This window comes from Anomalospiza imberbis, unplaced genomic scaffold (genome assembly GCF_031753505.1).
Source record: "Anomalospiza imberbis isolate Cuckoo-Finch-1a 21T00152 unplaced genomic scaffold, ASM3175350v1 scaffold_51, whole genome shotgun sequence".
NCBI classification, from domain to species: domain Eukaryota; kingdom Metazoa; phylum Chordata; class Aves; order Passeriformes; family Viduidae; genus Anomalospiza; species Anomalospiza imberbis.
Window position 1 is genome coordinate 432,854 of NW_027100119.1, and position 24,765 is coordinate 457,618.

General features: G+C 47.2%; 2 protein-coding genes across 2 annotated transcripts in view; one reads left to right on the forward strand and one right to left on the reverse strand.

Annotated features, from left to right (window-relative positions):
* LOC137467048 (serine/threonine-protein kinase pim-1-like) overlaps positions 1-24,765 on the reverse strand; it is a gene marked incomplete at its 5' end in the record, with an annotated part of 261,655 nt that overhangs the window by 189,570 nt on the left and 47,320 nt on the right. The gene's annotated exons all lie outside the window — the stretch shown is intronic.
* On the forward strand, positions 1,875-23,790 carry LOC137467042 (E3 ubiquitin-protein ligase BRE1A-like). Its single transcript, XM_068178601.1, has 13 exons — positions 1,875-1,904; positions 10,302-10,472; positions 13,281-13,361; positions 13,677-13,796; positions 15,062-15,241; positions 15,436-15,571; positions 16,210-16,326; positions 16,517-16,623; positions 19,025-19,237; positions 21,127-21,252; positions 22,133-22,273; positions 22,598-22,699; positions 23,614-23,790. The coding sequence occupies exons 1-13, from the start codon at positions 1,875-1,877 to the stop codon at positions 23,788-23,790; spliced, it is 1,701 nt and encodes a 566-aa protein (XP_068034702.1).

Here is a 24,765-nt window from a genome sequence, read left to right on the forward strand (position 1 = left end):
CAAGGGCAAACATGACACCACCCAAAAATTAAACTTGTTCAATAGCTTCTGAAATGAAATCAATCTGGGATGACCCCAAATGACATTTTGCAGCTTGCTCAAGCTGTAGCTCAGCCCTTCTCTGAACAGTTCTCTCCCCCACCTGCCTTTTACTTCCCAACTGCTCCCTCTTGTCCCCCAGTGAGTTCCCAGCCCATGGCAGTCTCCATCACACTGTCGCCTTCCTTGGTGCCCCTCACCATGAGGAAGGCCGAGCCCCAGGCTTAGGGACTCATCCTGTCACTGGTTGAGGAGCAGCAATGTCTCAGAGGTCCAGTGGGATTTTAGTGTCATTCAGAGCTGCTTTCCAGCCCTCATCTGTCCTCACTGCTGAGTTCCCACTCCCTTTTCCTCGTCCTTGCAGCAGGATGAGCTCTGTGAATCCCCTTGAGCCTCCCCACTCTTCCCAGCCCACGCACCCACCTCAGTTATGCTGAAGCTGCAGCTTCTCTGTCTCCTGTGGCACACCAGTCCAGTCCCCTGTGCGGGGAGCCCCAGCCCCAGAGCACAGCACTCAGCAGTGCACTCCGGGCTGGAGCAGCTGCCCTGCAGCCATGGCTTGGCTGTTTGTGGCAAGGGAATGCTCCCTGTTTGCAGCTGTCCCTGCAGGATGGCCCCAGGGCAGAGCCCAGCCAGGCTCCCACTGCAGCCCCTGAAGCTTGGATCAGACAGTGGTCCCAGAGCTGGGGTTCACGGGGAGCACCCAGAGCTGTGGCTTGCAGTCAGTGTTGGCAAATGTTGTGTTCTAATCTCCTGCAGCCTGTGGGGAAATCAACCTGTGCTGCCAGGCCTGTGTGTGCCAGGGGCTCTTGGGTGTCTCTGTACCCATGGACAGAAGGCTCTGTGTGTGCCAGGGGCTCTTGGATGTCTCTGTACCCATGGACAGAAGGCTCTGTGTGTGCCAGGGGCTCTTGGATGTCTCTGTACCCATGGACAGAAGGCTCTGTGTGTGCCAGGGGCTCTTGGATGTCTCTGTACCCATGGACAGAAGGCCCTGTCTGTGCCAGGGTTTCCATAATGTCTCTGTGCCCATGGGTATGGAATAGCATGGGCCCTGAAAGTGTCAGTCCTGTTGCTTGCACGCTCCTTCCTTTGTATACAAGACACATCCAGGCACACCCCCATGTGCAGATACATTCAAACATCAGGGAGGGACAGATTTCCCACAGAGCTCTAACTTAGGCATAACTCACCTTTTAGCCGGTGGCCAGGAGATTTTTTTCCCATCTCTGTGTGAGAAGGTGTCCAGGAGCTGAAGGAGCAGCATTTAGAAGCAATTTCAGGATTTCTAGGCAGGAAGTGGAGCTGACAACCATCCACGTAACTCGCCGTATTCATCAGGATGTGCTGCTGGTTCTTTGGGAATATGGCCCAATGGAGACACGAGGCTTGGAAAAATCCCAGTGTTCTGTGGATTTGTGCAAAGGGGGAGCAGCAGAAACACTTTGTGTCTGCTCTGGGGACACAAGGCCCAAGGAGCTGCAGTGGCAGAGGGTGACCTGGGCTGGTGGCAGGTGAAGTTCTGGTTCATGACATCCCAGAGTGGCACAGGACAAAGCTTCAAGCACTCCCAACCCCACTGATGAAGTCTTTGTGATGCTGCACATCCTATAGGAAAAGCTGCTGTCACACAATGCACTGGGATTTGTAAGTTTCATTTTCAATACTTTAGGTCCAAGTTTCAAACTGCAATATTTTTGTTCTCAAGACACAGTTGTGCACAATCCATCTCTCATCTTCCTATTGCTTCAACTCCAATTTAAAAAAAAAATCTTAATATAGGGAACAAAACCCAAAGTCTTCAAAAAAAACAGATGCTGAGGTCAGTCCGTAAGATGGATCCAGGCCATCAGAACATGCACAAAGTAAATGAGTTCTCCTTTTAAATAGATCAGTTACCTCTTAATCCAAATTACAAAAGATTTTCACTACACATTTGTTTCTTTTTTTTCTCTTTCATATTTTTCTCTTTTTTTTTTTCTTTTTTCTTTTTCTTTTTAAGCAGATAACACATCCTGAAAAAGAAATGTTCAGCAAAATGAGATACATTTCTGATAAACAATGAAAATATTTACTCCTCCTTTTACTTTTCTCTGGATACCCTGAGGTAAAAAATCTAGCAGATATGAGCAGAGGTGTCAAGTGTTTGCTTTGGACTAAGCTGGAGTTCAGCACTGCTGACATCCTGGTCCAGCCAAGAGTTGCAGAATTCTTTTGCACATCCCGAATGTGTTTGCAGGCACAGCACCTGCAGTGCTGACACACCAGTGCACGTGAATAACTCTGTTACTCCCTCACAGAATTTGGGCTCTGCCCCAGAACGAGGTGCTCCAGCCCTTGGCTCCTGGTTCCCGTGGGGAGCAGCTCCCTTCCCTCTGGCTGAGCTGCTCAGGCAGAGCCCGGCAGCTCCTGGCCCTGCAGGGCTGAGGCTTTTCCCCGTTGCTGGGCACAGACTGATGGAGCAGCACTGCTGAACACGGGCACACACAGGGACCAGCAGCAGCTGCCTTTGGCCACCTGAGGCTCCAAGGCCCAAACTCAGAGCAGACAGGACTGGAAGAGACTCACAGGCTCCCTGCTGGCTCTGCTGCCCCACTTGTGCCCACCTGGGAGCCCCCAGGGCCAGCAGGGACTTGAGATGGCAGCCCTGGGCTCCTGGAGCTTGTGCAAGGAACGGAGCTGGGGACTCCCTGTCCATGGGGAGCTTCCAGATGGAAAAGGCAGCTCCAAGGGCAGAGAAAGGAGGGTCTCGACCCCTGGATCAGTGCCAGTCCCACAGTCCTGGGCAGCAGCCACCGAGCCCTGGGGGAGCAGAGGGCAAAGCAAGAGGGACAAAAGCAGGCAAGGTCAGAGACTGGAGAGAGCCAGACCCGGCAGCAGGAACAGCTGCTCCATTGCACTCTTGGAGAAAGCTCTTGGCTGGTTCAAAGCGCTGAAAGGCGTACAGGGCAGAGAGGAGGCCACACCAAACACTGCTCCTGTTTCCACAGCCTCCCCTCTCCGTGTCCCAGAAGGAATTGGACGGACTGTGTTCTCTCTGAGTCGTCTGGTTCAGCACCAGCAGCTGAGCACCAGGAGCTGAAGGAGCTGAAGCCTCAGGCCTCAAGAGCTGGGCCTGAGGAGACTTTGTGAGCAAATGAATGCTGCTAACATGGACCTGGCTGAATGCAGATAGACTCATGGAATTGTTATGTGTATTTCAGATAATTCGTGCTTGTGAGAAATAGACGTATGAAATATGTTATATTGGTAAGAAATATTCTGTAAGTTTTTTTAAGCACCCCACCTAGGACGGGAAGGTTGCTTCACAGTATTTCAAACCAGCAGCTGGCAGCAGGGAGAAAAGGACCTAATTTGCAAACGAATGGACGTGGCCGGCTCGGAGATGGGTGCTTTTCAGCACTGGTGGGTTCCTTTGTCTCCCTGGTGCTACACTGCAGCTCCTGGCATGTAGATGTTAGCAAAAAGGATTCTCTGTGAGGAAAGATCTAATACTCAGATCCTTTGGCATTCATCATTTTTCAAGTATCTTATGTTACATTTTACATATTTGTCGTGGTTTGACATGGAAGTGAATTTTTTCAGGAAGTTGGGTCAAACCAATCAGTGGTCAGGTTTGGATATTGGCACACTATTTTGAATACTTCTGATGAAAAGCACCTACTTGGCTGCAGGCTCTTTACTGCCAAGCTCTCAGCAGGGTGGCTGGCTGGAGGTTTGCTTTGTCCCTCATCAGCTTCAAGGAGAAACCATCTCACCACCACAGTGACTGCTCAATGTCCCAGTGCAGAATTTTTAAAACACGGGGCTTCTGTTCCCCTCCTATTCTCCAGCATTAGCCAAGGTATTTCAGAATGTTTGTACCGATTTGCTGAATCCCTCTGGACATTTAGAAAGTAAAACATTACTGAACTGCTTTGCTGGCTGCTTTTGTTTTATTGGTAGCTGCACATTTGAGCTGGTAAAACGGTTTGCTGTTGCTATTCCAAAATTTGTTCACTAACCTACCATGCTATTCTATATGCTAATCTTTTTGTTTCTCTCTTCATTCTCTTTCCCTCACGCATCTCCATTCTCGTCTTTTTCTCATTTTATGAGCTAATTCCCTTTCTCTAATTCCCTTTTTCTGCGTCAAATCCCATATATAATAAAGTGTCTGAGATTTTACTCTGCAAGTTGTTGTATGTAATAAACTTCTGTATATCTTATCCAGCTGAACACAATGGCACCACTTACACGCCCTAAGTGACATGTACATGTTTGGAACGCCCAACGAGAAACACGCTGTAAGTAGTTGAGAGTGAGATAACCAGAACCATCAGGGAGATACATCTGAATACCGAACTCCAGGAGCAGGATCGATCGGACGGGTTCTGTTCAACTTGCCACAGTGAAGGAACTCCACATGAATAGGTGCAGCCCAGAAAAGAAGAAAGAGACTTTGCCTCAGGCAAGAAAAACCATCTATAAAACACTTGGACAGAACAGTCGGGGTGAACATAGGGGACCCTATGCTGCAGTGGTCAAACCTGTGTCTCACCAGCGCCGATCCCGGGCTCGGCACTGACCTTTATTGATAGTGGCTTTTCGTTGTTATTCTCTAAATTTATATTTGGACAATTTATTAATTTTCTTTAATTAATGTGAAAAATGCATATTTTATGATTGGCTTTTCGCAAATATTAAATTGAATACTATATGTATTATGTTATATTGATTAGAAGTGCTGTATTAACATTTTAATAGTATGGTATTTGTAGTTTTGTAGTTAAAATAGAGCCTATGAATGTGGGTTTTTTTTTTTTTTACTAGCTCAAGCAAGAGATGAGATAATGAAGAAACTCTTCACACAGAGATGACAATGAAGGGGGCCCTTAAAGAATTACTGCCTCCTTATCGGAAAAGACAAACATTCTTCCACCTTCTCTCCGTCTTTATGGAACCACCAGGATTAAGGGGAAGAAGTTGACAAAAACCAGAAAAGTTCTTAATTTGCAAGGAATTTATGCATCATGTATGAGATGTATGAATATGCAACAGGCTACTGCTTTTAAAGATCATTCCTTTGTTCACAAGGCATGCTTATTGGGCTTAGGTGCCCGAGAGCATCCGGACGTCCGTAATTCTTTGCTTTTTATTGTCTTGTAATTGTCCTAACTCTAAATTTTCATTACTCTAATTGTATTACTATTTTTATAACCATTTTATTATTATTAAACTTAAAATTTTAAAAACCAAGTGATTGGCATTTATAACAATTAATAAATTGGAGCATTCATTTATAACAATCTTGAATCCATCTATAACATACTAAAAATCCTAAAGCTTAAATTTCTTACCCATGTGACATACTAAACTCCTCTCTACAATCTCTACAATCTATTTCACACTTTTGTGGTTTGTAGTTTACCTTGAGGCTTTGGAAGTTTTCTCCATGAATGAGGGTCAAAGTCAGTGCTCCCCTGGGGGTCAGGACACCCCAGAGCAGACAGAGAAATACTCCCGGTGTCCTGGGTTTCCACATCATCCCTTCCTCCTTTATTCATTTTGCAAAATTCACAAAGTTCTATTGTGACATTTGGGTCTTGGCCAGTCCTTTTCTGTAGGGTATTCAGTGTCACAGTGAGCAGCCAAAGGTGACATATTAGCACTGTCAGCCTTATTTCACAGTATCAATTTTTAATTCTATCTGAAAAAAATGTATAATCATGTTCTATTTTTATGTAACTGTTATTAATGATGATAATAATAATATTATATTTCACTTGCACAAACGAACCTGAGCTCAAGTTTTAACCTTCCTCTGTCCCCCCATGTGGGAGCATTCCAAAAGCAATTCTTCCTTCTGTTGGTGCTGTTTCCAATGTGCCATTTACAAACTTCACCCACATATTCCCAAACCCACATTTCTTTTCCTTCTTCCACATGCAATTTTTGGATGCATTTGAAGACATCCAGGGGTTCAGCCTCTTTTAACAGAGTGCCCCACTGCTCACAGGGTGCTCTGACCTCAGCCCACTCCAGAGCCAGGGAACTCCAGGGAAGGGCTTCCCATCTGGGAATTTCTGATGGGACCGATTTCTCACATTTACATTTAAAAAGGGACATTTTGTTGTTATCTGGCCAGACTGTGCCAGTTTTGTTTCCCCAGTGGGCAGGGTCAGCACCAAAGACACAGACACCAACTGAAGGACTCAGTGTCATTGACTGTAGCTCAAAGCAGCAAAGAATCACAAAAGGAACAGCTCAGCAATGCACCCAGCCATCAGCACCAAAGATTGCAGCAGTGATTAAGAAAGATCCAGCAGCAGTTACCCTCAGGCTTTACCATGCCCCAGATCCACACAGCAGCTGGGGAAGCTGTCACAGCCAAGGGCTGCAGAGCCACTCCTGGACACTGGGAATTCCTGCAGGTGCCTCCAGCCACAGGTGGGGCTCCAGCCTCGCTGGGAGAGGGCCCAGCTCTGACAGTGCTGAATGAACAAACTGACAGCGCTGCTGGTGCGGGAACATCTGGTTTCATCCTCCTCCTGGGTTCCTCCCAAAGCCTGGCCAGGGCCCAAGAGGAACCAAGGGAGGTGACTTTGACCATTCAGCCCCAGACAAGGCCAGATGTCAGATTTCATGGCCTTGCCTGGCTTCTAAACACAGAAAGGTCAATCCATGTTTCACTAATGAGTGGATACATCTATCACAGTGCTAATGACCATGCATATTTCATTAGTGAGCAGATATAAAGATAACCTTTGGTTGGAAGGTTCATCCAGAGGCCACCTTTGGCTCAGGGCCTCACTCAGGGCTGTTGTCCAGGCCTTGGCACTTCAGGGAAGTGGTTTAGTGCTGGGCTCGACACTGCTGGGTGACCGGCTGGACTGGATGAGCTCAGAGGTCTTTTCCAACAGAAAGGGTTCTGTGATTCCATGATTCCATCTGCTGCATTCAGCCAGGTCCATGTTAGCAGCATTCATTTGCTCACAAAGTCTCCTCAGGCCCAGCTCTTGAGGCCTGAGGCTTCAGCTCCTTCAGCTCCTGGTGCTCAGCCGCTCATGCTGAACGAGACACTCGGAGAGAAGAGCACAGTCCATCCAATTCCTTCTGGGACACGGAGAGGGGAGGCTGTGGAAACGATGGCTCACAATACCGACTCCATGCCAACAAGAGCTCCATTATGCATTGTTCCCCTTTCAAACCTTAACTGACCACCGACTGACCAATGCCTTGTTTCTCTTTCAAGGGTCACCCACCCATTAAACAATACACTTTTCTTCATTGTCTTGTCAACCTGCTCAACCATGGATCAAATATGGCAGGGCCTCAGACACGACTCAGGTTCCTGACACAGTCGTTTGGGAAATACTCCATTCCTCAAATTCTCCTTTGCTGGTCAAGAGCCTCCTAAAAACACTTTCTTCCCTTTGAATGCATTCCAGCGACCTTCTTAGCAGGACCACTCTCTTTATTCTCAAGGCTAAAATAGCCACTTGCACACATTAAGCACTGCAGTGGGGCAATACAGGGTTCAGCCACGCCTGTTAAAGCTAAAGGAATTCACAAGACTGAGCCCTATTTGTTACACTTAACGCCTCTCCTTCCTCTTCTGGGAATCAAACACAAGCATTTCATCCATACACCCTGCGAGTGCTCTTGCTGAGTGAAGCCAAATTGCTGTGTCAATAAAGCAGCCAGGACTCAGTTTCTTCATGCAGGGAAAGCCAACTCTTTATTCACATAACTCATTTTTATACCGTTTTCACAGACCTCGTGTTCAACTCCAATTGCCTGGTCGCTTTCTTGCCAAACAATTCATTGCTTAGAAGGTGGTTTTGTGTGGACGTGCTAAGACTCTCTCTTTTACTCAGGTGTTTACATTTTTCCTTTGTGGACTCTCATAGGACAGATTTCTTGTTTATTTCAGATGCACACTGTAATAACTGCAGTCATTCTTACGATTTTTCACATGGGAAGTTAGCTAGCTGCACGTAGAAGACATAACAGGCCAGCTGGTCATTTTTAGCAGAGCAAGGCCTGATTTTCTAAGGCCTTTCTTTCACAATGCCCCTACCTGTGTGCAACACATTGTGACTTTCTTTCAGAAAATTAATGAAGAAAATACAGATTGCCTACTGCAATTATTCTGCTCTCTTCCAAATGAGTTTGCTACTCAAGCGCTTGCTGTGTGCCAGAGAGCACAAAGCTGCTGGCCTGCTGGCCCTGAATATTTCTGCCAAACGCTCTGCATTGCACACCTTTGCTCTGGCTCAGTGCAGAACTGCAGGACTGCAGGCGCTTCCTCCCAGAGCTGTGCGAGGCACTGGCTCCTGCAGACGGGACCTGACAAGCTGCCACCGCCTCCCGCTGGCCGCGGGTCCCCCGGCAGAACTGCCGTGCCTGAAGGACGCTGCCCTGTGCTCCAGCCTGCCCAGCAGCCCGGCTCCCTGCCCCGGTGCCCGGAGTGCTGCACACGCTGCTGACCTTTCCTTTCCCAGGAGCCACAGGGCAGCCGGCAGAAGAGTAGGAATGCTCAGCCAGGCCACCGGCCCTCGGCTAACCTTGGCCTTCCTCTCCCCCGGGGCAGACTCCAGACGGCCAATGCCTCCGGTCCGGGCTGTGCCCAGCAGGGCTCCGCTTCCCCTCGGGAGCAGCCAGCTGCCGCTTGGGCTCTGAGAGCGGAGGATGCGCCCGGTGCCAGGAAGAGGCACGCAGGGCCGGGCTGCTGCCTCCTGCAGCTACAAGGGCCTCCTGGCCGCCTGCCCGTGCCGAGGCTCAGGCTGCTCCGGGCTCTGCCGGGGCTCTGCTGCGGCTCCACCCCGGGCAAGGCCGGGCCGGCTCGCACCTCACAGTCGCTGACAGCTCTGCACCGGAGGAGACCTTTCAGAGCACCCTCTCTGATCTTTCTGCTTTCTCAGCTGAGCAAGGCTCTCCTCCAGCCCAAGACATTGCACTTAGGGATACAAGTCCAAGTGGCAGGCGCCCCAATGCTCTCGAGTCACAGCTGAAGGGCTGCATCAGCACAGGGTGTTTGGACTGCCCCACTCCTCCTTTGGTTTTTCCTGCAAATGTCATTGCCCTTTCTGCCTCAAACTGAAGTACCACAGCAGGGCAAAAACAGTCCAGTGGGTCGTATTCCAAAGGCAGTGTGGTCTGAAGAGGATGAATGAAGAAGAGCCTTCCCCACTTTCACACCGTGCCAAAGACTCCCTAAGTGTCACTTTGCACCTTTAAGGAGCAACAGGCAATTCAGAAGGAAATCTTGAGGTTATTCACGGAGTGAGAAAGAAGGGAATCTTCAAGGTGAGTTGTGGTTTCAAACTTTATTCATTTCCAATCCTACTGTTCCCTGTTCTATTAGACAATCCTATCCTAACACTAACCCTAACCCTAACCCTAACCTACAATCCTAGTCGAAGTAAATGGTAATCGTCCTGATGTGATTATCACATTCTTGTCTCCTTCCTCTTCTTCACTGAAACAATCAGTGGCACCAGGCTGGACGCAGGCTCAGCAAATGTCACAAATGGATGCTGCCCAAAGGAAAAAAAATCAACAAAAAGCAATGAACCATGAGTTTCCAAGCTCAGTATTTCACAGGATTCCTCTGGCTCCTAGAAAGATGCGGAAAGAGGACCAATGGGACCATCTGCACCCCATCTTTATGTGCAGGACCTTGCCATCACAGGCAAACCTGGCCCAGAATCCCACTCATCCGTTTATTCTGGTTTCTCCATCTTGCTGGGATTTTTGCCCTGCCAGTGCTCTAGAAGTGGTGCTTTCTGTCCCTGGGGTTTCTTCCTTTCAGGAAACTCCAGTGACTCCCATAGGTCCCTGTCTTTGAAAGACAGGCACCGTGCTAATTTCCACAGGGAGACAGAGCAGTGTCTACCTTTCCATGCCCTGCCCCTCCTGTGCTGGATGGCACCTTCCTTCCCAGCAGGGCCAGCCCAGTGGCGCTGGCTCCTGCAGTTCCCTCTCTGCCACACGACCTGGCAGTAAGCCTGGGCCAGTTCCCCTCTGCCTGAGCGTGCCAGGCAGCAGATGGGGCTGGGACAAGTCCCTCTCAGCTGTCCCTGTTTGTGTGCCAGAAACCTCTAAGGGTGGGGTGGGGGGCACAAACCAGAGGCTCACAGTGAGCCCCTCACAGCCCCTCCTGCCCACAGCCAAATCTCTCCAGACTGCTCTGCCAGGACTGGCATCCTTGGGTTCCTCCACCACCATTTCATGGCTCTGTACCCTGCATTGCTCTACTTCAATTCTTTTGCCATTAGATAAAACTGAACACCCCACCAAATTACAGAACAGGGCGACAGAAACAGAGGACAGAGCGCCTCTCCTCTGAGGGCAGGCTGAGAGACCTGGAGTTATTCAGCCTGGAGGAGAAGAGGCCCCAGGGCGACTTCATTGCTGAGTTCCAGTACTTCAAAGGGGATTCTCAGGAAGTAGGAAAGGCCTTTTTTCACAGGCTCAGTTGCAATAGGACATGGGATAATATTTAGAATATATAATGGGGATTGAGTCAGATTAGGTCTAAGGAAGAACTTGTTCACTTGGAGCATGGTGCCACACTGGCAACTGGCACAGGTTGTCCCAAGAGCTGAGTTGCATTTAAAAAAGTGATTTTAATTGTTGCTGATCTCTTGCTCTTTGAGTCATGTTGCTTGCTCTGAGTATGGCTCTGTTAGTAAGTACTGAAAACCAATAATGAGCTTGTGGTTTTCTTGCAGTGCATGCAGGTTTTAATGATTATTATCTCCTACATTTATTAAATACATAAAATATGTTAAGAAGACGGCACCTTGTGGAACAATTTCTGATTACGTATAGATGTTCTGATCTGACAGATGAAGTCTGTCTTCTTTTTAAATGGGAATACACTTAGTATTTATTCAATTATAAAATATTTATGGTCTGCAGCTAAAAACCTGAAACTTCATTCTTTAATAGTAGTGTGAAAAATGCCTATTATATGGCTCTACGCAGATATTTACTACATGTATTATGCTAGGTTGGAAAGTTATGCTGTAGTAACATTTTAATAATATAGTAAATGTAGTTTTGTAATTGAAATTAAGCTTTAGTAGTTAAAATAGAAAATATGTGTGTGTGGTATTCTTTTTGCTCAAGAGAAGGAGAAGATAATCAAGAAATTCTTCACACAGAGATAACAATTACAGAAACCCCTAAATCTTCCAGAGGAGAGGAATTTATGGCTTTCCATTTTAACAAAAAAACCGAACTTCTCCAAACTCGACTTAGACTTCAAGGCGCCTGGGATTAACAGGAATTCCTCAACAAGTACCGGACGAATTTTTTGTTTTAAATAAAAAATATGCATATTCATGAAGTGATTTGTGTATGCAACAGGTTACCCCTCTTAAAGAGGGAATTCTCTTTTATCGGGGTCCTTCTCCTGGCTCACTTTTGTCCAGAGAGAGGTACCCAGCCCGGGCTGTAACTTTTTGCTGTTATTGTCTCTTTAATTGTCCTAACTCTAATTGTTTAATCTTTATTACTATACTTGTATTAATTTTTTTTTCCATTTTATTTTTATTAAACCTTTATAAATTTTAAAAATCAAGTGATTGGCGTTTATTACATAGATATGTTCTACCACAGTGGGCTAGTCAGAGTGCACCAATGGTGTGAAAGGTTTTCACTTTGAAACCAATCATATTTCACCTTAGCGATGCTGGTTATCAAAGAGGAATGCTACTTGTTAATAAAGATTATTCTTTGCCTTCTGAAGATGGAGTCTCTTCATTTCCATCCCTGCCTCAGCAGCGACACATGTGGCTATGCACCCAGTCCTGTTACTTTTGCTTTATCCCTTGTTACACCTTTAAAAAATTTTAAAGGGTGAGCCTCGTTTCTCACACTGACCCAATAGTTGCTGAGGCTGCTAGAAACTCCTCTGGCCACCCTGCCAGCCAGCGTACCTCTACCAGAGGATATCTAAGCCCTCTTGCCCAGGGCATTTCAGTAAAATACACCAAACATCCCAGGCAAGGACAGAGAGCCCAAGGTAATTTCCCTGCTTTGCAATCTCATTTGTAGTCAGGCTATTAATTTTAGCCAGGCACCCCTCATTAGCTCGTTTTTCTAAAACAAAAAGACCCATGGCAGTACATCTTGAAGAATGTCTCTGCCAATCCTCAAAAGTCCCAATGACTCACCCCATGGAGCTGTCCCAACACCCTTTGCCAGGGTCAAAGCTCCTGGCATCCACTGTTTACTGCCCTTTGTTAATCAGTTCTGCTTCTTTCTTGTGCCTCACTACCTTTAATAATCTCCCACTCCTCTGGTGGAAAAGACAGCACCAGCACCACCACCTCCCCCCTCCCCGCCGGCAACAGCTGGGTCACCTGGAGCAAAGGGAGGATCCCAGAGACCTCTGGCAGAAGCCTGCCTTCTGAACATCTCCACTGAGCAGTTGATTACCTGTTGTCTCTTCTGAAAACCCTGCCTGATGTCCTTTAACTGCTCTTATTTCTACCTCCTCAGGCAAATTCACCACCTCCAACAAGTGAGTAATTGAGCTTTGAGGAGGGAAGGTTTTTTCCTGCAAGTTAACCTAAACCTCACTCCCTCTCAGCTTTCCTCCCAGCTTTCCAAAAGCCTGTAAAACCCACGCGCATACTTGGAATCTGTAAACATTCTCCCACCAAGCTAACTTGAGTTTGGAATTCCAGCTAAAGTCAGTGCTGCTGCTAAGAGAAGGAAAATGGTTCCATGACAGTTGTCTTTTTAAATTTGAGGTGTAATTTAATGTTTCTCTTAAAAGATACCTCACAGGATCCCCGTATGTGCTGTTTCAATAACTCACGTAGAAATAATCTTTATACTGTTTTGCATAGGATGAAGGGCACTGCCAAGCTGAGATGCCTGTGAAATGCTGAGATTTGCCAAAGCAGTGTGCCAGCTTCATCTACAAAAGGCAATGGCCTTGTTGCTTTCAGCAGAACTGCTCCATTCAAGCAGGTAGGAACTGGAAGGTTCAGTTCATAACCACTAGTTTGACTGTCAATGCCAGAGGCTCAACCTCCACCTGGCCGACGTCCTGGAACGAGTAAGCGCTGGCCAGGAAAGCTGGGAAGGGGGGTGGTGTTGGGTGGGCATGTGACATCCTCTCTGGGACTTTGCTGGGAGAGCTGAGACCCTGCTGTGTACCTTCTTTGGTCTTGGATCTGCTCCATCACTCTTGTCGGTATTTCACTGGGTCTTGAGGAAATCTCTTGCATTTTTTGCAGGTAAATTCCATAGGCTACAAGGTGTATGGAGCTGGGACCAGCAGCCTCTATGGGGGAACAATCACCATCAGTGCCTGCAAGGTGAGGTCAGGAGCTTGGCTGTGGGCAAGGGCAAGAATACAGTCAAGGAGAACAAGGGCCACAATTTGAACAGAATTTAGATACTTATTTTAGATCATTTTTAGATCCTGTGCCGCAAAGCTGGGTGACTCTGGGCAAGCCATTTTGTCTGTGTAAGAGTTTTCTACTTAAAAAACACCTGGTGGAATTAGACTGGCTTGGTCAAGTGACCTGACTGCTCAGTCTGTAATTGCTGTTACTGCATGAACAGATAGTTCAGTAGCATTCTCAGGAGACACAATAACAGTAGGATTTACAAGCAGTTTATCCCAACAGTTTGAGGAGATGAATGCAGAGCTGGAAGAGAATAAAGAGCTTGCTGGGAATCGCCTTAATAAGCTGGAGGAACTACGTCAGGATCTTGAGGAAGTACCAACACAGAATGAAAAGCTCAAGGTGAGACATCTGTAGCCGTGTGAGGGTGAAGGTGTTCTGTGGGATGGGCTGCCCTCAGCTTTGCAGTGATGTGTCTGCAGAAAACCTCATCAGCAGTTCTGAGCCTGCTCTTTCGCAGTGTTACACTTTGCTCCAGGTACAACTCAGCGAGTCTGTGGCTCCGCTTGCAGCTCAGCGCGTTGGTGACAGCGTGTGGCCACCGTGGGAAACTGTACTGGTTTCCTGCCCGTTCCCGTTCTGCTCTTTTAGTCCATTTTAACCATGTCTGGTTCAAACTGTTTTCACCTCTTTACAAGTAGTGATCCCTCCTCCACCTTCCCCACGTCCTGTGCAAGTGGAACCAGAGAACAGAAACAATCAGGGAACTTGTGTGGGGAGAGAGGCTCTTGAAAGAGTCATTGAATTTCTGTCTTTCCCACTGTGGGGGATGGCTAGATAGGAAACAGCCTATGAGTTTGTGATGTTTTAAAGGTGGTAACACAAGAAGCTGTGGCTCTGTGGTAGATAAGTATATCATGGAGAGAATAACCCAAATTTCATCTTAGTGGTCAGTGCCAGTTATACAAAATGTCTGTCTTGATAACCTAAATCCAGAGATCTGATGCTGGGAACTGTCTTGAGGCACCTCTGAATTCTGCTTATCCACATGAGTTTGTTTTGAGAGAAGTGGTCTTTAGCTTACAGCTTTCCTTTTCCCTCCCTAATTAGTTTTAAGCTGAATGCATGTATATATGTGTCTGTTTCACTGCTGCTAGTCACAATCATTTGCTAACTTTTTTTTCTAGTTCAGTTCTCTGGGTTTTTATTAATTTCTCTCTCTGTCAGTCATTATGGTTTACTGGCAGAATGCTAACATAATGCCTACTTGCATGTGCCTTTTATCTGTTCTCTCATACTTTTCTATGTGTCCATCTTTATTGATCTGAGTGATTATGCTTTATTATGTTTTCCATGGTCACATCTTTGAGAGAAACTATTTCAGGAGTCAAAAACTTCTGTCTTTGTCTCTTTTGACCCAAGAGTCAAAAACTTCTGTCATGTGGTTGTGCAAGAGAAGCAGCCTAATGCATGCAGAGAGCACAGAGATTTTTTAAAATTGGTACTGAATCCTATCACTTGGACCTACTTCACAGCAATGCTATTCAAGTTCTACTTTTGTCTTTGCTTGTGGCAGCTTGATTCACTGTTCTCCTGTCTTGAGAGACAGAAACCAAAGGCAAGGGGATAATTTCTCTTTTTGTGGCATTTTCTTGTGTCCCAACCAGGTTGAGCTGCGACGGGCAGTGGAAGAGGCTGCAAAGGAGACCCCGGAATATCGCTGCATGCAGTCCCAGTTTTCTGTTTTGTATAACGAGAGTCTCCAGCTGAAGGCACACCTTGACGAGGCCCGCACGCTGCTCCGTGGCACCTGCAGCACGCACCAGCGCCAGGTGGAGCTGATGGAGGTAACAGCTCTGCTCCCTCAGCCTGGGAGCTCTGTCATGCCAGCACCATCACTGCTGGGTCTGCGTGCCTCTGCAAACGCTCAGGGAATTGACGTTTCTGGCAATAATCCAGGCTCTTGTGGTACCTGATATTGATGAGGTGAGAGATGCTCCAGGTTCAAAGCACCGAGTTCTGTTTCCTTTTTGTTCCTCAGAGGGATGAGGTCAGCCTTCACAAGAAGCTACGCACTGAGCTGATTCAGCTGGAGGACACCCTGGCACAAGTCCGCAAAGAATATGAGATGCTGAGGACAGAGTTTGAACAGACACTTGCTGCCAATGAGCAAGCAGGTATGGTGTTGTTCTGCTGTGCCTGAAAACAACCACCTATCCACCAATGCTCATTAGGGGCTACAGTGCACAAGAACACTTGGGTTGATTCTTTGTTGCTGTTAAATACTTGTTCAGGTCTCTTCACCTCAAAACAAAGCTTTTCACCTGTTTTATTGGGAGGCCAGCTCCACTTCTTTCTAGATGCTGCATAATAGATCCATTTTGCTAACAATTTGGTTTATGGTAGGATATTTTGAATTATTAAAAATTTCTTGGGGCGGGAGGATTCATTTCCAAGTCTGTAAGGACAATCTAGATAGCAAAGCAGTAATTCTTAAATTTCATCAGAGGAAATAAATTAGTTCTGAAGTGGCGTTTAAATCCGATTTCTTTTGTAACATGACGTGTTTCCCTTAGGATCATGGGCATAAAAAGAATGCTAAGTGGGAGCTTAGGACTGTGAATTTGCAAGGATTTGTGGTTGTATATGAAACTGGTATGACTTTTTTTCTGCAAGTGTTTTGTGTTGCTCTGTTACGTAGCAGAATGGTGATAATCTTGTTTTATTTGTCATTGTCACTTAGCTTGTTCTCCATCTCCATGCAAGAAGGTTGACAGAAGTGTGGTTTGTTACCAAGGTGTTTCTGTTTTTGCAGGCCCCATTAATCGGGAGATGCGTCACCTCATCAGCAGCCTCCAGAATCACAACCACCAGCTGAAGGGAGAGGTGCTGAGATACAAGCGCAAACTGAGAGAGGCCCAGTCTGACCTGAGCAAGGGAACACAGCAGGAAATGCCAGCAAAGAGGGGAAAGTGCTTAGGAGAGGGGGGAATGCTGTCACTCTTGCCAGGAGTATCAGCCTTTCTGATCAACTGTGCAGGTTGCAGTGAAATTTTCTGTGGAGCTCTGCACTCTGCTGCTTCCTTTGACTAAATGAATGCTTTTTCTTTGTGGCTGTGTAGTTGCTCCGTGGAAAGGGGGCATGGAAGCATGGATCTGGGAAGACAAGGGAGAAGAGAGTAAGGAAGACTCCTGGCTCATGGCAGCTGAGAAGAAAGCAAAAGCTGAGGTATTCCTAATTTCTCTTCCTCTTTTCTTTTTAATGTGTTACTTAAACTTCTTTTCAGCTACTCTGCAGCAGAACTGTGTTGTTTCTCTCCTCAGAACTGAGGATTGTTTGTCTTCTCAGCTTTGTCACTTGGAGATTGGAATGGTCTGCAGATAAACGGGGACTAGTTGCTGGTGCAGGCACACACACACAACAATCTCTAGGTTCATAAGCACAGACCCATTTGCAGATCCCTGGAGTTCCAGCATGTCCCTCTGTTTGGGACCCCTGTGGTTCCAAGCCCCTCTTACCTTCTTCACAAGCAGGTCTCACCTATAGGCAGCACTTCCTCTGTGCAGCACACATACGTGGGGTAAAGAGTTAGATTGCACGGTGATACTTCAGAAAATGTGTAATGAAAAGATACAAGAAAATAGGACAGGACAGGTTGTGATGATCACGGGCAAGGCCGAGCCAGACAAATGTGTACTGACTGTCCATATTTTCCATAGGACTGGTTCCTTTTATGCCCTTCTCTGTCGAACCCCAATTTGTTCATCCTTGGTCTCCGTTTCCCTGCACATTGCTCCTGGATTTGAGCGGCTCTTGATTCCCACAGCTGTCCCACTTCAGGAGCCATTCCTGCTTTACAGTGTCATCAATTACAAAGTCTAAGCTGATCTTCCTGGAGGTTGTTCCTGTAGTTTCCTGGAAGCTGTTGTGACTGGAGAGGTTTGCTTCCTCTCTGTGTCTCGGTGCTTGTTTTGTCAGGTTTGTGTCTCTGTCTATTTTGGTTTGGGTTTTCTCCTTCTCGCACACTCAGATAACCTTGATGGAATAAACATTTTCACACTCCCATGTGCTCTCATCAGTTAGTGGGACTGACCAAGTTTCGTTCTTATCACTGCCTCCCTTACCATTTGTCTGCCAAGTTTGTATCTCTGTATGTTTTATTTTACCTCCTCCTTTTCCTATTATTTCCTTCTTGTATGGAAGAAGGTCTTTGACCAGATGCCCTTAAAGGAGCAGATGCTCTCTGAGCACATACCCATACATGTACAATTGCAGGAGACTGATGTTCCTACTCTGATAAAAGATGATGTGATATTTTCAAAGGTGTGGAAGTCAAGATCTTGGGCTTACAGCCCACCTCAATGGTACATCTGCCTGTAATACTCTTGTCAAAACAGCCTGGGGTTTTTTGCCGTGCTTTGAAGGCAGTCCTGAGCGTTTCAGAGAATTTTGGAGAAAGCAGGCTCTTAACAATGCTCAGGGCATATCCCTGTGCTTAGTGTCATTTTTGGTTGGTTCTTGTAGCTTGAAGAACTGAGGCAGAGGGTGAAAGAATTGGAAGACAAGGAAAAAAAGGAGAGTAAGAAGGTGGCTGATGAGGATGCCCTCCGCAAGATCCGAGCAGTGGAGGAACAGATTGAATATTTACAGAAGAAACTTGCCATGGCTAAGCGGGTGAGAAATTCCTGATGAGTTCTCTTTTGGCTGGGGCAACTGAATGAGCTGCCTTCAGGTTACGTCCAGGAAGAGAGAAGGAATTTATATCTGTATGGGCCAGAGATGGGAGTTTAGTGCTTGTTTACCAAAGGGGAAGAAAACTGAGCAAGCAAAAGAACCACCAAAAAAATAACCCCCTCCACCCTCAGCTCCAGGATATCGCAGGCAGGCCATGGTGGGAAATTTTAAATAACAATTAAACATCAAAAAAACAATTAAACATGTGGCCTCGGTGAAGTGCACAGAGGAGAATTGCCTTCATCAGCCATTAGGGGAAGAGATTACAATTTCTTTTTAAGAATTATTACCTCCTCAGTTCATCTAGTGAATATGTTTGCATGGAAGTGGTACATACCATCTGCTAAAAAAGGCTCAATCCAATGAGAGAGCAGGACCACCTCAGCAGGGTAGAGGCAAGCCAATGAATTGACATGTACTTTTTTGGAATTCAGATTCTTGTTATTGTAGAGCAGAACTGCTCTACCTTTTCAATGTTGAAGTGGTCAAAGTGAGTTTAAGGAGCTTGGCAGCCTGTTAGTTGGAAGCTGTCCACATGTAGAATTTTTGGACCTGTCCACAGGAGCTGGCTCGGTTCCAGTTCTTTAGCTCTTTTGGTTTACTTCGACCAGGCCGCATGGCTTCCCTTCCCCCACCCAGCACATGGCTGGGCAGGGGAGGTCTGCACTGCACTCTGACTGGAACCAAAGAGAGTGAGCTCTTGGGAGCTGTTGCTTTTAACCCTCTGTGTTCTCAGAGGCGTGCCTGTGCCTTTCAGTGGTCACTCCAGGTGCTAATATCTAAACCTGACCACTGATTGGTTTGACCCAACTTCCTGAAAAAAAATTCACTTCCATGTCAAACCACGACAGGGGTCCAGGGCACAGTTTGGCCAGAGCCTGTGAGTCTTTTGCAGGAGGAAGAGGCCCTGCTGTCAGAAATGGATGTCACAGGCCAAGCCTCTGAAGACATGCAAGAGCAGGACATCCGCCTGATGCAGCAGCTGCGGGAGAAGGATGATGCCAACTTCAAACTGATGTCAGAATGTATCAAGTCCAACCAGATCCATAAGCTGCTGAAAGAGGGAAAGGAGGAGCTGGCAGACCAAGTTTTGACACTGAAAACACAGGTAATAGGGTAAAGTGAAAGAGGACAAGAGAGCTGGTGGGGAGGTGGAGGTGTGAGTTACCTGTTTTAGGCAGCTGCACACAGCGGAACTGTTTGCTTGCTCCCCCACTGAGGGAAAGGGGAAAGAACCAGAAGGGACAAAGTGCACAAACAGATGAGATGAAATGAAGGGAGTTTAACAGCTAAAGCAAAGATGTCCATGCAAGCCAAACAAGAAATGAATTAATTGGTTACTTCCTGGGGCAGGTAGGAGTTGAGCCATCTCCAGGAAGGCAGGGCTTCATCACGCCTTATTGTTATTTAATAAAGGCTGCAGCTCTGAACATCCTCCCAGTCCTCCTTTCCAGCAGCTGTTATTGCTGAGCACAGCACTGTAGGGTATGTAACACCCCTTGGGCCAGCGGGATCAGTTGTCCTGGCTGTGTGGCATCCCAGCTTCCTGGGCATCCTCTGCCTACCTGCTGGTGGGCAGCATGAGTCACAGAAGGTCTTGGTGCTGTGTAAGTACTGCTCAGCAGCAGCTAAAATAGTGCTGTGTTACTGACAAGGCTTTTGCTTCAAAATGCAAAACACGGCAACATGTGAGCTGCTCTGAAGAGAATTACCTGTCCTCACCAGAATCAGTCCAGGATGGAGTGTTCCTCTCACCAGCCTAGGAATGCATCAGGCTTCAAAGGAGACTGTCTTTGTAAAAAACTGAGACTGCTTTATGAGCCTTAAAATGTCCTGTGGGTGAGGAAAAGTGGTAAATCCTTTTCCTGTTGGAATGGTACTTCTGCCTGTATATTCTACCTGTAGCTATATGTATTGGTAACAAGCAGGAGGAGTTGGAAACCATGGTTCAGCCTGAACTACCTCCTACAAGGGCACAGGCTGGGAGAGGAAATCACTGAGAACACTGGAACAGAGAAGGACTTGTGGATTCTGGTGGATGAGAGGCTGGACCTGACCCAGCAGTGCACGCTGGGAGCCCAGAAAGCCAACTGCATCCTGGGCTGCATCCAAAGCAGCGTGGGCAGCAGGCTGAGAGAGGGGATTCTGCCCCTCTGCTCTGCGCTTGCGAGACCCCAGCTGCAGTGCTGCATCCAGCTGCGGGGTCCTCAGCACAAGAAAGACACACGGACCTGTTGGAGGGAGTCCAGTGGAGCCTATAAAGATGATGAGAAGAAATGAGCACCTCTGCTACAAGAACAGGCTGAGAGAGCTGTGCCTGTTCAGCATGGAGAAGAGAAGACTCAGGGGAGCCTTCATTGCAGCCTTCCAGTAGCTGAAGGGGGCTTAGAAAACTGAGGGAGAGGAACTTTTTATATGAGCATACATTGACAGGACAAGAGGCAATGGCTTTAAACTGAAAGAGGGCAGGCTTATATTAGATGTTGGGAAGAAATTCTTCACTCAGAGGGTGGTGAGGCACTGCTGGAAGTTGCCCAAAGAAGTTGTGGATGCCCCATCCCTGGAATGTTCAAGGCCAGGCTTGGATGGGGCTTTGAGAAACGTGCCCTAGAGGAAGTTATCCCAGGGAGGCTGGGACTAGATGATCTTTAAGGTCCCTTCCAATCCAGGCCATTCTATGACTCTGTATCCTGTCGTCCTTGGAACCACTGTGGAACTGTTCACTGCCTTGCAGCAAGTCTTTAAGCTGCTGTCCAAAAATTAAGAAATCTTTGTTGCAAATATTTGACTGCTAAGCTTTAAAGTGTTGACCATAGAGATCTGGGTACAGCTCTTTGGATACAGGCACAGCTGTTCAGAGAGAAAAAGGCAAGCTGAATGTGTGCTCCCTGGTGATGGGGAAGCAGGAGTAGTTTTAGCCTGCAGCTTGAATGACAGCTCTGAAGACCCACAGAGCATACATTAATTCCTTCTGTTCCCCCTGTCTCCCTTCCCAAGGTGGATGCCCAGCTGCAGGTTGTACGTAAGCTGGAGGAGAAGGAACACTTACTGCAGAGCAGCATTGGAACAGGAGAGAAGGAGCTGGGTCTGCGAACACAGGCCCTGGAGATGAGCAAACGCAAGGTGAGTGATGCCTTCATTTCCTCTTGGGTTGTGAGGTGGAGCTGCTGCCTTGTGGGAGGCATGGAAGGCTCTGAGCTCTCACTGGGATTAGAGAACCTGGTATTCCCTGCTTTTGGATGAGTATATCAGAAGGCTGAGGAGCCCTGGAGAGAATTATGATTAAAGTACTGGAGACTGATGTTTTCCTTTGATAAGGAGAAGCAGGTCATATGTTTTTCTGTGTAACCTGTGGTGAAGAGAGAGACAGCAGCCAGATGGACTGGGGTCAAAGCTTTTGTAGCAAAGATGGGATTAGCAAAAGGAAATACAGCTGGGGAATGTGAACACTTTCAACAAATGCCTAAGACGAGTAAAGTAGGTGCATTACCAGTAAAATAAGTCTAAGTTTGTAGCTGCTGCTGCCTTTGTTGTTAAGTTTTAGTAGAAATGCAGAAATTACATTAAAACAGGCAGAAAGGAAAGCAGGAATATCCCTGTGAAGTGGAGCTGGGGAGAATTCAGCAGTGACCTGTGTTTAATACGACAATTTGTGGTATTAAGGGCACTTGGTTATAAAGTCAGAAGAGAACTGGTGAAGAGAGATTGTTAGAAATAGGTATCGTGCAGTTCTGTCTAGGACAGCGATAGAACTGCCTCTGAACACTTTAATAGAGAAGACATGGAAGCTGGAAGGCTGAAAATAGGTTAAGAAGAGAATTGGATGATCATTGGTGTTTTTGTAAGAGATTTGTGTTGCAGTGTGCCAAGGTTTGGCTCTGCCCAAAGGAATCTTGAAGCTAAATGATTAGAACTTGTTGATAATAAGGTAAGAACAAGGGACTAGAGACCACTAGAGCTGTTCTTCTGTGTTTGGTCCTTAAATACTGGTTTTCTTTCTCAGGCCATGGATGCAGCCCAGCTTGCAGATGATCTGAAGGCCCAGCTAGAGCTGGCTCAGAAGAAGTTACATGATTTTCAGGAGGAGATTGTGGAAAACAGAGCAACTAGAGAGAAGGAGATGTTCAACCTCAAAAGGGCTGAGGTATATACCCTATGCACAATCCTTCAAGATCTGTCTGCTTTAGTGTCCTTCTCCTTGTACACTGAGCTTGCAGAGGGTTTCAGCTGAACTGCTCTTGGTATCCAGTTTCACTTTGACTTTGGCTTCATCGGGTCTTGGCTCTTTCAGATTTTGTCCCCTGATAACTGGCAATACTTGTGGCATCAGATGATCATGTTGTCTCTTGGATTATAGGGGATGAAACTATGGCTGGCATGACTTAGGCAGGTGCACGTTCTCTTTGGTCCCTGAAGAAGCTGACAGAGAATGTACTGCTCCTTCACTTGGTCTCCTGTTTTTCTGCAGGAAGATATTTCTAGGTTGCGCAGGAAGCTGGAGACCACAAAGAAGGCTGACATGGTTCCCAGCTGTGATGAGATCCTGATGGAGGAAATCAAGGATTACAAGGTGAGTGTCTGTGTCCGTGAGCTTCCATTTTTACTTTAGTCAGAAGGTGTGTAGGCACACTTTCAGTGTCTGACATCTCTCGTCTGTACTCTGGCACTGGAGAAACCACCTTGTCCTTCTGAGGAATGGAAGTACCGACATGTTGAGACATCTCTGAGCACAGCAGCTGGACTGCAGGGCCGCTCACAGCTCTGTGTGTGTGTCTGTGTGTCTGTGTGTCTGTGTGTGTGTGTCTGTGTGTGTGTGTGTGTCTGTGTGTGTGTGTGTGTGTGTGTGTGTGTGTGTGTCTGTGTGTGTGTGTGTCTGTGTGTGTCTGTGTGTGTGTGTGTGTGTGTCTGTGTCTGTGTGTGTCTGTGTGTGTCTGTGTGTCTCTGTGTGTGTGTGTCTGTGTCTGTGTGTCTGTGTGTCTGTGTGTCTGTGTCTGTGTGTGTCTGTGTGTGTCTGTGTGTGTGTGTGTGTCTGTGTGTGTGTCTGTGTCTGTGTGTGTGTGTGTGTGTCTGTGTGTCTGTGTGTGTGTCTGTGTGTCTGTGTGTGTGTCTGTGTGTGTCTGTGTGTGTCTGTGTCTGTGTGTGTCTGTGTGTCTGTGTCTGTGTCTGTGTGTCTGTGGGTCTGTGTGTGTCTGTGTGTGTCTGTGCGTGTGTGTGTGTCTGTGTCTGTGTCTGTGTGTGTGTCTGTGTGTCTGTGTGTGTGTCTGTGTGTGTCTGTGCGTGTGTGTGTGTGTCTGTGTGTGTGTGTGTGTGTGTGTGTCTGTGTGTGTGTGTGTGTGTCTGTGTGTGTGTCTGTGTGTGTCTGTGTGTCTGTGTGTGTGTCTGTGTGTGTTTGTGTGTGTGTGTCTGTGTGGGTCTGTGTCTGTGTCTGTGTGTCTGTGTGTGTGTCTGTGTGTGTGTGTGTGTGTCTGTGTCTGTGTGTTGCAGGCCTGCCTGACGTGCCCGTGCTGCAACATGCGCAAGAAAGACGCGGTGCTCACCAGGTGCTTCCACGTCTTCTGCTTCGAGTGTGTGAAGACGCGCTACGACACACGGCAGCGCGAGTGCCCCAAGTGCAACGCGGCCTTCGGGGCCAGCGACTCCCACAGGATCTACATCGGCTGAAGCCCTCTCAGAGCCCCTGCTGGTGCTGGGCCAGCCTCCTTCCCTCCCTCTCAGCTTCTGCTGCCTGAGCTGCAGTGTCTTCTGGGAGGAGCCTTCAGGGTCTCCAAAGAAATACACTCTTGATCTTGCTTCCTTCCTTGGCCCTGTCCCTTTGGTCATGCTCTCAGGTTTTGTGTGCTCTTTGTGCCTGAGAGGAAGTTTCCCATCCCTTTCTTTCACACTGCCAAGGCGGGAAGGTGCAGCTGAAGTGCTGCCTTGGTGGGATGGAAGCTGAGCTGCAGCAGAGATTAGTGAGAGCTTTATTTGAGGGCTCTGCTTTGGATGCTAATTAAGTCCCATCAAGGAATGGCACTGCTCCTGGGAGGGAAGTGTTTCCCAATTAACAGGCCCAATAGAGACCAAGGAAATTAATCTGTAGACTCAGTGGAGCAATTCCTTAGGTACCTGTGCACCTTCCTGAGTCAGGGCAAGAACCCTCGAGGGCTGGTGCACTAGGAAACCCTACCCCAAACAAACACGTCTGAATATCCACCAGAGGAGAAAGGAGAGACCTTGGAGACCCTTAGAAAACAGCATTCCACTGACAAGCCCTGGTTGATGTGCTCACCTTCCCCTAGGCTGAAGCATTGCTGCCATTGTCCTTCTCAGAAAAGGGCTTGTAGTGGTTCCTTTGCTGCAGCTTTACCACCAAGATTGACCTTGTTATGTACAAATTCTTCTTAAAGCTGTTCTTTGGTTTATTTTTCTGGTTCTCCTGCCTCTGGTTCTGTCTGCTCTCCCATCCTCTGTCCAGTTCTTGGAAACATTTCTCACAAGCTTTAAACTTCTACAGTAGAGACACTTGATCTCTTCCTTCTTCTCCTTTCAAGATATGCTCAGCTAGAACAACTTTTGTCCCTTTGGCTCTATCCCCAGTAGCTTATTCCTGACACAACAGGAGGGCCAGGATGCTGCATTATTTCTGCAGCCATTTTG